The 13,362-nt window shown below is 35.5% G+C and overlaps 1 protein-coding gene across 2 annotated transcripts in view; it reads right to left on the bottom strand.

Annotated features, from left to right (window-relative positions):
- The window catches only part of PRKD1 (protein kinase D1), a 324,330-nt gene that overhangs the window by 71,906 nt on the left and 239,062 nt on the right, over positions 1 to 13,362 (bottom strand). Inside the window, exons 3-5 of one of the 2 annotated variants that reach the window (XM_056134138.1) lie at positions 10,246 to 10,377; positions 8,289 to 8,449; positions 3,376 to 3,399 (exon numbers count right to left, since the gene is read on the bottom strand). In XM_056134138.1, the coding sequence (XP_055990113.1) occupies positions 3,376 to 3,399; positions 8,289 to 8,449; positions 10,246 to 10,377 (317 nt within the window). The remainder of the gene's footprint in view (positions 1 to 3,375; positions 3,400 to 8,288; positions 8,450 to 10,245; positions 10,378 to 13,362) is intronic. The other variant, XM_056134139.1, reaches the window with a different exon arrangement.

Raw genomic sequence — 13,362 nt, 5'->3', positions numbered from 1 at the left:
GCACTGATATCTTAAATTCTACTTCATTTTGCTTTAAATAATTAAATCCTGCTTCATTTTTCTTTAAATGATGCAACTTTCCTCATGAAAAGCGCATTAATGAAAGAATTTTGAAAGAATATTATGTTTAGGGGCTAGAGTGGTAGCTCAGTGGGTAGGGCGTTTGCCTTGCATGTGGCTGACCGAGGTTTGATTCCCAGCATCCCATATGGTCCCCTGAGCACTGTCAGGGGGAATTCCTGAGTGCAGAGCCAGGAGTAAACCCTGTGCATTGCCAGGTATGACCCAAAAAGAAAAAAGGAAAGAATATTATGTTTAATTTGCCCACAATGATTTAATTTTTAACTATAATTATATGTAAGAGAATGAGTAAAACTTTGCTGTATTCAGTATGGGAAAAGACATAAAACACAAACATACAATGCAAAAGATATTTCTAATATGAAATAAAATACAAAAGGAAGAACAATAGCACAGCGGTAGGACATTTGCCTTGTAAGCCGTCGGCCCGGCTGAGCCGGGTTAAATTCCTCTGCCCCTCTTGGAGAGCCCGGAAAGCTACCGAGAGTACTTCGCTTGCACGACAAAGCCTAGCAAGCTACCCGTGACATATTCAATATGCCAAACACAGTAACAAGTCTCACAATGGAGATGTTACTGGGCCCGCTCGAGCAAACTGATGAACAACGGAAGTACAGTGCTACAGTGCAGTGCTTCCCTGATTATAATAAAATATACATATTTTAAATAAAATATGTAATTCAAGAGAAAAAGATATAGGCAATTCATTGAAGTGAAATATAAAGGTTAATAAATACATGAAATGCTATTTATCGAGGATGTGGGTGGAGTATGGCAAACCCTAGCTCAAATCCCAGCCATAGATGGCCTCCTGATCATTACCAGGTATGGCCTTGGAGGCATCAGCAAATAGCAGAGCACTGCAGTGCCTGAGGAATATCACATTCTCAGGCCCCTGCCATGAGTCACCTCAGCCACGCTGGTGAGAATATCTCCAAGAGTCCCCTTTGGCCTGACACCACTTGGGAGCCTCCTGCCCCGAATATTTAGGAATATAAAGTATTTTATACATCAAATTAATTTTTAAGACTCTTAAATATTGGATTGAATAAATAGTACAGTGGGTAGGATGCTTGCCTTGACAGCCAACCTGGGTTTGATTATTGGCACCCCATTTGGACCCCTATGTATTATGAGGAGTGATTCTTCAGTGCAGAGTCAGTAATAAGCCCTGAGCATTGTCAGGTGTGGTCCATAAAACAAAAATAAAATATCATCAATAACAAAATACCCAAAATAAAAAAAAAAGCCCCTCCCGTTGATCATCGATTTGCTCGAGCGGGCCCAGTAACGTCTCCATTGGAGACTTTGTTGTTACTGTGTCTGGCATATCGAATACTCTCAGTAGCTTGCCGGGCTCTCCGAGAGGGGCGGAGGAATCGAACTCGGGTTGGCCATGTTGGCTTATCCAGTGAAGGATGAGCTGTCTTAAAGGTGTACAACGCCCATGGGTTACTCTTCAGCTCTGTCTTACCCAGCTCTTGGTTGTAACACTGTCAAGTCACGGTCACGGTCCTCCCGTTGTTCATCGATTTGCTTCAGTGGGCCCAGTAACGGCTCTATCATGAGACTTGTTGTTACTGTGTTTGGCATATCGAGTACATCACGGGTAGCTTGCCAGGCTGTGACATGAGGGCAAGATACTCTCGGTAGCTTGCCGGGCTCTCCGAGAGGGGCGGAGGAATCGAACTTGCGTCGGCCATGTTGGCTGCGTGCAAGGCAAACACCCTACCTACTGTGCTATTGCTCCAGGAGCTCTAGTGCTGCAATCAGTTAGCAATACTGTCAAGAAAGTGAAAAATGTGTGCCCTCCTTCACGTCTTCATTTCCAAAGAACAATTTGAAGAGAAAGATACTAAAATTCACATTAAAAATTAAGCCTGAAGAGCATTTCAAAGTATAGAATTTTTAATGACAAGACATAAAAAGAAAGTCACATTTAGCTAACTTTCACTCTGGACTTTCATAAATAAGACTCATTATGAACTTGTACAAGGTCACACATCCCTGAATACATGCCATCTTGTCTGATGTCATAAATTAAGCTGGGCCAGATATATGTAGTATACATAGATGGGATTCTGCCTGGAATCATGGGGTGTGGTTATTTCTTCTGTGCCTACAGCTCTCTAATGGTGCACAATCTTGTCTGAACTTGAATTATTTTTCCAAACAGAAACTTACTATTATTGAAGCATATTTCTTCATTAAAATGCTGTATATAAAGATATCCTGACACACGATTATTTTTTTAAATTTCAGATCATGTTTTTATTAGTTTCCTTTGTTAGTTACTGTAACAAGTTGACTTTAGAATGGACACTAATAATGGTACTTGCAATTTATAAACTTACTAGGAAAAATATTTCATGGCTGGAGTGAGAGTAGAGGGGGTAGGGCACTTGCATGTGGCCAATCTGAGTTTGATTCCAAGCATCACATATGGTCCCCTAAGCCTACTAGGAATGATCTACCAGAACAAGGAGTAAGTCCTCAGTACTGCCCCAAATAAAACAAAACAAAACAAAACCTAGCAACATATCAACCTTTAATTTGCCTGAGGTACATCAATATGGAAAAGTATTCACAAATTAAATAGTTAAAACAAGATATCAAAAAGAGCACATTATTGTACTTTTTGCTTTAACTCGATCTAATTGTCTTTCCTCCATGTTCAGGTTATTCATTGATTAAAGAGATGGAAGGCTAATTTGGCAGACCAGACTAAGTGCCGACTTATAATTTCATGAATGGATTCTGCATGGATACTTACCCTACTGCATATTATTCTTTTTAAAAGTTAAACTATGATGATATATCCAAGATTAAAATCTCCTTGTTTTAAAAAATTATTATTAAATATTTCTTATTCTGTTTATTGTTTTATCCAAACAAAATCTGTATACGGTAGATACTGACCATACTTTCATTGTCTTATAGTAACCTACTATCTGAACACAATTCAAATATGTATTTCAATTAACCTGGTAACAAAAAAGGGCTACCTGTATTCTATGCTGCTCTCTTACTCAGAAATCAAGCTGAGGGCAAAATTTTATCTAACAAGCATATATCTATTATTTTAATGTCCCTATTGATATTTGTCTTCTTAAGGATTTAGAAACAAGTCATAAAAAGAAGAGAACAACAAAAGCCTATGGGTGTTTGTAGAACAGAGGGGTTCTGAACAAATTATAATCTGACTATAGTTATCTGATGTCAAATAACGATTACAATATTGGTCATGAAAGATGATGAAATAAATTTCAAGAGTCAGGAAGATACAATACCTACCTCCAAACCAGGACTCAGAGGAGACTGATACATGAAGTTGTAAGAACAAAAAAGAAGGCAAAGATTCAGAATAAAGGGAGGGGAAAAAAAGACAAGAAAACAGTGTTATTTAAAGAAAGCAATGAAAGGTATTCTATATAATTTTTAATACAAGTGCGTTTTCAAAGAAAGCAGTTAAGTTAAAAATATTTTAACATTTATGGTGACAAATATCTAACTTGGGCACTATGTTTTAACATTTAAACGGAATTTTGCACATGTTAAAATCAAACTAGCAATAACACAGTATACAGTTGTGAATTTGCAACACTATTAAAAATCCACTTGTTATAGTCTCAATGATGGAAATCAGTAAGTTTACATTGCTCAAGAAAAATTACAGTAAAAATGGAGCATTTTTGACCTTTAAATGAAAGATTAGATTTTCTTCACAATAATTCATCCTCTCAATGGGAAAAGAAAGAAAAGGTCATCAAAGTAATCAAATGTTACATAGTTTTTATCTGCCTGCAGGTAAGAATAAGCTGATGAATAATCACTATCTGCCAGTGATTTAAAAATCTGCAAAGTCCATTAGTGGGTTGGAGTTTTAATGAGAGATTATGCCTATTATACATTCTTTGTTCATTTAACATTTCTTGCCATAATGTAGTGTTTTCTGTATTAGTTCTTTGAGACTAAAATACAATTAAAATGGAAATTTTATTCGAAATATTTTGAGGAGAGGAATATTAAAGACTATAGATATATATGTATATACACATACATATACATATATGTATATATATTTGATTAGGTTCCATATCGGCAGTGTTCAGGGCTTACTCCTGGCTCTGTTTGGGGTTACTCCTGAAAGTACTTGGGGAAACATATATGTCATTAAGAATAAAGATATTTATATCATGTTTTAAACAATATCATTCACAATAATGCCTCCCCTAGAAATATAATTAGGTATGGGTCTAATCCAATAAGCAATGTATGTGTAAAATTATAAAACTTATAAAAGAAAAATAAGTTCTGTAGAGAATTCCATAACTGTTGATGGAAGAATCAATACTGTCATTTCTTCTTGACTTGATCAATAGACAAAATGCAGTTTCTGTCATGATTCAAACAAGTTTTTTTCTTTTATAGGTGTTAACAAACTGATCTTAAAATATACAGAAAGCCTAAAGACCCAACTAGTCACACAATATGAAAGAATAAAGTTGGACAACTAAAGTTTCCTAATTTTAAGACTTATTTTATAGCTACAAAGTAAATACTCCAGCATTTCTGAAAATAAATCAATGGATCAGAATAAAGAACCCAAACTAGAACCTCCTAAATACATTTCTGAAAATAAATTCTGAAAATAAATCAATGGATCAGAATAAAGAACCCAAACTAGAACCTCCTAAATACAGTAAGTCGATCTTTGCCAAAGGAGCAAAGCCAATACGATGAAGTGAAGTTGATTTATTTAACAAATGGTACTGGAACAACTATGTTCATATGCCAAAAAATGAAACTACACATGAAACTCTAATCTTTATTTAACAACCACCTCTAAATGTAAGACAGACTAAAAGCAAAACAAACTACCACGTACTACTCCTAGAACATAATATAGAAAAAAACCTTGGTGATGCTGGCTATGTTGATGCCCTATTTTATACATTAAAAGGATGATTCATAAATAATTGAAAAGTTAGATTTCATTAAGATAACAAATTTCTGCTCCATACCAAAAAGGTTAAATGAATTATAAAACAATCTGGGAAATATCTGCACAATATTTTCAATGTACATTAAAGAATTATTATCATGTAAAATAAACAAGGAGCTCTGTAGAACTCAACAATTAGATTAAAAATAACATTAAAATAGGTCAAATGTGCTTCTCAAAACTTAACCTACATCTATACAAAAATTTATAAATGGATATTGAGTATAGCCCTATTTATAATTTCCAGAACTTGGAAGCAACTGAAATGGCTTTCAGTAGATCAACAGACAAAAAAGATTAGGCATCAAAACAAAGGAATATTATTCCATCCCTAAAGGAAATAAGCTATCAAGCCTTGAAAAAAACATGGAGAAACTTAAATACATGTTTCTAAACAAGGTAATTTTGGAAAGGGTACATTGTTTTTTACTCAAAACAAGGGAACATGTTGTTTGATTCCAGTTATATAAGACTGTGGAAAAAGTATAACTATGAAGATAGCAAAAAGACTAGATACTGCCAAGGCTGGGTAGAGAAGAGGATGAAAAATGGTTCAATTTCTACTAAGCACAGGGATTAAAAGAGAAGCACTTGTTAAACTTCAAACATGTTTGGCATAACCCAAGGCAAACAAGAAGTGTGTGTCTCTTCTAAGGAAGACAATTGTTTCTTCTTTGTGTAAGTAATTAAACTAAAGGAGAGACAAAGGACTATTCAATAAGGGCACAAAGGTCTCTCATGAAGGTAAAACAAGGTTATAAGAGTATAGTGTCATAAACAGTATTTCCAAGGGCATTTACTAACTGGTAACCTGCAGAGTATTTTATACATATCTATGAAAGTTTATCATAATAGGATTTATCACTGTTATCATAGGTCCTGATACTTTCTCCCTCCTAAATATCAATAAGATTTTACAAGTATTACTGATAGTTAAATTTTACAAGTATTGCTGATAGTTAAAATATGATTTCTTACATTTTTAGTCAATCTACTACATAAATTTTCACCCAGCACTGTGTTACTAATGAATTCAACATATTATGTAAGATAAGCTTGAAGTTAAATAATGGTTAATTTGCTTAAAGAAAGAAGTTACATAATTTGGTTAAAAATAAAAGACCTGTGTTAAAAAAGTGCCATGTTCCTGAATTATATTTACATATTAATCATATTTATATTTATTCATATATAGGCATATAATTACTAGAATATTTATATAAATTTACACTTAGGAAACTTACAAATATGTGATATTTTGAAGTACACATATGTATATGTATATTTACATATATGTGCATATGATTTAAAATGACAATAAGTTTAAAAGATAATATTTATCAGTAATATAGTCTAAAGATGGGTTGGAGCAATAGCACAGCGGGTAGGGCATCTGCCCTGCACGCAGCCAACATGGCCAACCTGAGTTCGATTCCTCCGCCCCTCTTGGAGAGCCCAGCAAGCTACCGAGAGTATTCGATATGCCAGACACAGTAACAACAAAGTCTCCAAAGGAGATGTTACTGGGCCCGCTCGAGCAAATCGACGATCAACGGGAGGGCCTTTACCTTTACCATAGTCTAATGATGAATGACATACAAATTTTCTCATAGTATATTAAATAATTTAAAACACTCTTCTAGTAAAAATTTTAAAAACACAATAAAATATAACTTTATTTCTTAAACTTAAAAAATACTTTTAAACATCTATTCTGTAATTAGTACTAATCTCGGTCATTGTATTGAAAAGCAAAAGTAACTATTGTAACTTTGAAAATAATTTCTTGCAAAAATTCATACTTAGATAACTTTAGAACTGGTTAGTTGATATGAGAGGTATTTTAAAATATTAAAACATTTTGAATTAAGGGATTGGAGAGAGAGTACAGCTAACTTGACTTGCATGAGGCCAGCATGAGTTCTATCCCTGGCACCCCATTTGGTTCCTGAGTTTCACCACGAGTAAGCCCTGAGCGCATAGACAGGAGTAAGTCCCAAGCACTGCTGGATGTGGCCCCCAAACCAAACAAAATAAAAACAAAAGAACTTTCAGTAAGAACAACACCAATTGTAATTATCAAAAAATATAATCAAATTCATTATTGATAACTGCCAACATATATTCTTGTTGTTCTTTGATGGATTTAATATCTGCCTTCCATGATACATTTACTTATCATAGGAATAAAATGATAATAATTTCTCAAAGTATAAAATGTTTTAAAAATTTTATCAAGGTGAGTATTCGAGTTTTATATCTGATGCATTTTATAATAAAATGCAAGTGCTATGAAAATCACAGCAAATCATTTTCTAAGACATAAAGTAATATAATTTTTTAGAGCTGTCCTCAGAATATATTGTCACTTTTAACTTCAAGAGGGAATATTTAAGCAAAATATTTCAGTATGTTTTATTTTTTTTCTTCTTTTTTAAGTATGCTACACTATCAAGAGTTTATAACAATTACTGGGGGGAGTGTGTGTGTGTACATATATATGTGTGTATATATATATGTATATATATGAATATATATATGGGAAATTTCATGGTACAATTTACTTTGTTTTGAATACGTGGGATGTCCCAATTTAATTGTCCTAAAGAAGAATATTTTATCAATATTTCAACTACCCCCAAGAGATATGTTTTAATGCTAATGAAAATATATTTTTTTCTCATGGCAGTTGTCAATCAGTGTCACTTTGACAAAATATTGGCAAATGTACCTATAATGCCAAGTCTTTCATTTTCAAAAGAGAAAATTTCAAATTTCATTCAAGCATAAATATTTAGCTATCCACAACATACATTCTAATCATCTTCAAAGCACAAGATCTTTTATCTCTGGTTATATCTACATTTTGACAAACTCTGTTCTGCAACATTCACACATTAGTTGTGTACTGCTCTGGCCCTATGACCATGATATAACCTCACATATTTTAGAATCACACTAAACTCATAGTGCAATTACAAAAAGCAGAATTTAAAATAGCAAACTCCAAGCTGTTGGATATTTAGCAACGCGCTGGCCCAACTACAACACAAGTCCAGAATACATGCAATCATTCACATCCTGGTCACCCTCCCTCCCTCCTAGGCCACTGCCTCGGATTTTTTCCCAGAGATTTCCCAAGAAATTGTGCCTTAGAGATTTCCCAAGAAACCCTGAAAAAGATTTAAGCAAAAGGCCCTACCAAGAGTGGCTCATCCGGGGCACCTGTGGAGAGCTCTGCAGAGGCAGTGCGGACGGTGCTGAGCCCTGTGAGGGATACGTTCGAGAGCCTTCTCCTTCTCACGCCACTGCAGTTGTTGGGGATTTTAAATGCACATCTCTTATGGTAATTCAGACCACAGCCTGAGAAAGAGAAGATAAAACAGACTCTTGTACAACCAGACATTGATAACTATTTGTGCATGGGTTGAAAATCTTGGAATTTCAAACATAGTTTCCCTTCCACTTTTATTCTTTTGAGGACTAAAATTACCCTTCTGATTTTTTTTCTAACTGCCTTCCTCAATTTGTTAATGATTTGGGGTTTATATTATTATTTTATTGGACAAACTCAGCAACAACCCCAGCCATCAACTTTTTTAGGAGTGAAGATGGAGGCCACACCTGGCAGTGCTCAGTTTCTTGGCTCTATGCTCAGAGATCACTCCTGGCAGTGCTCCAGTGACCGTATGTGGTATTGAGGATTGAAGCAGGATGGGCCACATGCAAGATAACTGCCTTAATCCCTCTATTTTCCTTCTATAGTTCTCATTACCCTGTTATCAATTTTAACTTTAAAAAATGAGCAAAAACAAATCTCCACAGATGATGAGAGCCATTGTTAGTTGCCATTGATTCTAATTTGAGTGGAAACAGGAAAATTAATCACACTGTATCACATGACTTTCGAACTCCATTGGTTTCGATCTTGGCTTCTCCACTTACCTATCTACAATAACAAAAAAAAATCACTTACAAATTAATTCACTTCAATTGTCTTGTCTAAAAGTAATATAATAATTACTTTACACAACTATTAAGAATATGTAACATACCTCACTGTCTGATTTCCACTTCGGGAACCAGCATTTTCCTTTCAATTATCATTATTTTTATTTAAACATAAAAAGATTTATTAGGAAGTTATGAAGAAGGGAGGTGGAGAGAAGAGAGAAAGCACACAAGACAGAGAATGGGCTTCTTCAAAGTGGAGAGAGAGCCCCAGTACACATCCCAGGCATTAAAGTCTGAAAGTATATAAGTACACATCTTAGAAGGGAGATGCAAGTAACACATGTACTTGGGCACAGGCACCACATGTGCACACATGTGCTTAGATAACATGCACTTGACAGCAAGACATAGACACAGGCACACCAAAATTATTACTATTATTCATTATCCCTCCACCCCCATTGTCATACTTCTCAGAATTTTCCAATACATAACATAGATCAGATAATTTACAGAGAAACACCAGTTCAGGCAGTTTAGTTTAGAGGACTAGCTCTAATTTTTTCTTGTCACAAACAGAATTTCAAAATCATCATTAGTTCATTTATAGGTGACATGTAGGTGCTTATATTTGCCAAAGCTCGAACATCAGTTATATCTCCACCTCACCTCAGTGTTAACTCCATTCTCCAAATCCAAACAAAACAGAGTTTCATTACGCTTGTTTTAAATATGATATATATCATATATCATATGATACATATGATATGTGTCCTAGTAAGTTGAATTGCATAATTCACGGGATTATTTTTACAGAGGATGAAAAAACCACATTATTGGTGTAGATAGTTAAGTCCACATTCTGGGCTGCCGCTCAATAGCTAAGGGATCTTTGAGAGTTTGATTAAATTGAATATTCTCATTTCAACTAACACTACTGAATGTCTACTATTCCAAGTTTTGATTTAAAATGCAAATTGAGATTTTAGTCTGTATCAAAACAACTGACACAAGAAAACATATTCACATGAAATTGGAGAAAAGATTGGAGAACTGGGTTTCCCTTATCAGAGAATATACATCCAACATACAAGTACCCAAAAAAATGTCTGTGATATCTGAAGGAAAGAAGGCACTATTATAGAAGGCAGAACATAAGCGGCTAACTCAATCATGTGTTTTGTGAAAAAAAAAAATTAGCTTACCTTCACATTTAAGGCCTTGACGTACCAGCCCCCACAGCATTTCGCCACAATGATCACAGAAAGCTGGAGCTCTATACGAATGAACAAAGAGAGCGTGGGGACGGATCTGAAAATCTTCAAAGGTGGCAGAAGCTGTAAAAGAAGTGAATGTTGAAAATAAGTTAAATGCATACTGTCACCTGTAAGTAAAAGGTATATATGATGAAAATACAAATACTTATATTACTCAGGCAAAATTAGGAAAAATGTAACTAGATTTCACACTTAGCCAATAGACTCCGTTCTTCTGAAACAGAGCTTGGTAAGTAGTGGCAAAACAACTCTTCTCAAGAGGGACAGACATAGAAAGACTGTACTCATCTGGAGCATATAAAGTAACAGAATGGGAGAAGAACACCCAAGAAGAGTTGAGATAAGCATCAGGACGTCTGCTCCAAGGCTTGGAAGCCAGCAGCACATGGTGAGGGAAAAGGCAGCTCAGATAGAGAAGGGAACACCAAGTAAAGGATGTTTGGAGGACTCACTCGGGATGCAAGATGCCTGCTGAAAGTAGACTATAGACCGAACACGATGGCTACTCTATTGCAAACCTCAACACCCTAAAGGAAAGAGAGCAAAAGGGAATGCCCTGACACAAAGGTGGGGTGGGGTTGAGGGGGATGGGATGGGAGGGGGTTAGAGGGCTACTGGGATCAAAGTGTGGAGAATGGGCACTGGTGGAGGGATAGGTACTCAAAAATTGTATAAATGAAACCCAAGCATGAAAGTCTGTAAATCTACAACTGTACCTCATGGTGTTTCACTAATTAAAAAAAAACTCCTTCTTGGTGCTTAAACAATCAAAATGCTGAAAGCAGGCACAAATAAATGAGTAACTCAATGTGATATAAAAATACCTGAATGTTACTTAAGAGAATCAAGAATACTTTGTTTCCCTAAATAACAAGGACAATATTCCAATCTATCAACAAAAGAAAGGAAAGAGGTCAACTAAATTTAGAGATCAAAAGATAAGGCACTTCAAAACATATCTGCCCACTACTTATCTGACAAAGGGAATTATATAAGATTTATGGAGTAATGGTATAACTTATCAACAAGAAAACAAAATAACACCATCATAACATGTGAAGAGATGGAACAGATGAATAGAAACTTCCTCAAAATAAAAGTAACAAGTGCTAACATGGATGTGGGGAACAGGGAATCCTCATCTACTGCTGGTGGGAATGCTGACTAGTTCAACTTCTTTTAAAAACAATATGGATACTTCTCAAAAAAAAAAAACCAGAAAAACAAAACCCACAATCAGTAGAAAACCAAACCTGAATAACTGAGCTGCTGTGAAACCCACTAATTCTACATCTTGGCATCTATACCAAGGACCCTAAAACACTATTTTGAAAAGATATTTGCAATATGTGCGCCTTTATGATTATAGCAGCAGTATTCAAATAGCCAAAATATTACTGTAAGTGTTAAGAAACTAATGGCTAGATGATTTTGATAAAGAGAGTGTGATAGATAAAATGCAATACTACTAGCTATAATAAAAGAAATCTACTTTCAGCACAGATCTCCCATCCCAAGCTGAAAGTAGATAAAGAACCAAACATGATGCCCTCTCAGTATATGTATTGCAAACCATAGTGCCCAAAAGTAGATAAAGAGTATGAAGGAGATTGTCTCAGAGACAGGGGGTTGGGTGGGGGTGGTGGGAGGGATACTGGGGACACTGGTAATGGAAAATGTACTCTGGTGGAGGAATGGGTTTTTGATCATTGTAAGACTGAAAATAAATCATGAAAACTTAGTAATTGCATCCCATGGTGACTGAATTAAAAAAAAGTGTAAGGGAAAAAAAAGAAAAGAATAAATCATGCAATTTTGTTCCTGCAGAAATGGAACTAGAGGGTATAATGTTTGTTGAAAGCAGTCAGAGGGAGACTGTTCTCTCTCTCTCATGTGTGCCTTATAAAAGAAACGTGGTAAGGGAACAACAAATGGCTAATGGCAACAGAACTAGAGAGTTGGTCTACAGAACTGAGCTTGGAGTATGAAGAGGGGAGAAGACTTTGGGATACTGTGGAGACACTTGAGAAATCTAGTGATAGGTATAGTGTTGGAACTATATGTGCATAAAACTTCCTGGCAGCACTGTAAACTACAGTAAATCAGTAACAGTGGAAAAGTTGGTTTAAAGAAAATGAATAAAGGGATTAAACTTAAAGTAGGTTGACTAATATTAAATTGCACTGTAGCACTATTGTCCCAGTGTTCATCGATTTGCTCGAGGGGGTACCAGTAATATCTCCATTTGTTTGTGCGCAGGCTAGTGAGCCCAATGGCTTCTGCTCGCTCCAGGAACACGAAGTGAGACCTGTTGTTACTGTTTTTGATATGTAGAATGTGCTACAGGGAGCTTTCCAGGCTTTGTTGTGTGGGCGGGATACCCTCGGTAGCTCGCCAGGCTCTCTGAGAGGGATGGAGGAATCAAATCCTGGTCGACCACGTGCAAAGCAACTGCCCTACCCACTGTGCTATTGCTCCAGCCCATTAAATTGCAATAAAATAAAATTCAATTTTTAAAATTTAAAAATTAAAATGATAGTGATATAAATATTAATACACAGTTGGTACATTGGAAGGGAGTAGCCCAACTAGAAGAGAGATCAAATCTTTTATAGGCTCTGAAGAAGCCTAGTGCTCTCGAACACACCTCTCTCCATCCTCTCCCCTCACATTTCTCAAAGTAAATTTCTTTTAAACAAACTAGTATTTTTTAAAAAAGAAGAGAGATTATCTATTCTTGGAGAGATTGAGGTATCTGAACTCTTAAGCAATAAAATCAAGCAGTCTCCTCATCAGTAGGTCAAAGAGATAAATTTAATACACACACTGTGAATTTCAATCCACACTTTGAGAAACATTCTTTAGCAAATAGAATTTGCTCATGGAGGTACTATTTGTTATTGTATATTGTCACCAACGCTATATGGATTTCATGCAAAATGTTGGAAAATTCTTATCTTGTAATTTATTATTTTATGAGCCATCCCCAGAACTGCTCAAGGCTTACTCCTGGGTTGGTTCATAAGGATCACTTATGGCAAGGTG

Source organism: Sorex fumeus, unplaced genomic scaffold, assembly GCF_029834395.1.
Source record: "Sorex fumeus unplaced genomic scaffold, SorFum_2.1 ptg000098l, whole genome shotgun sequence".
In the NCBI taxonomy this organism is placed as follows: Eukaryota; Metazoa; Chordata; class Mammalia; order Eulipotyphla; family Soricidae; genus Sorex; species Sorex fumeus.
This window is presented reverse-complemented; position numbering and strand designations above follow the sequence as displayed.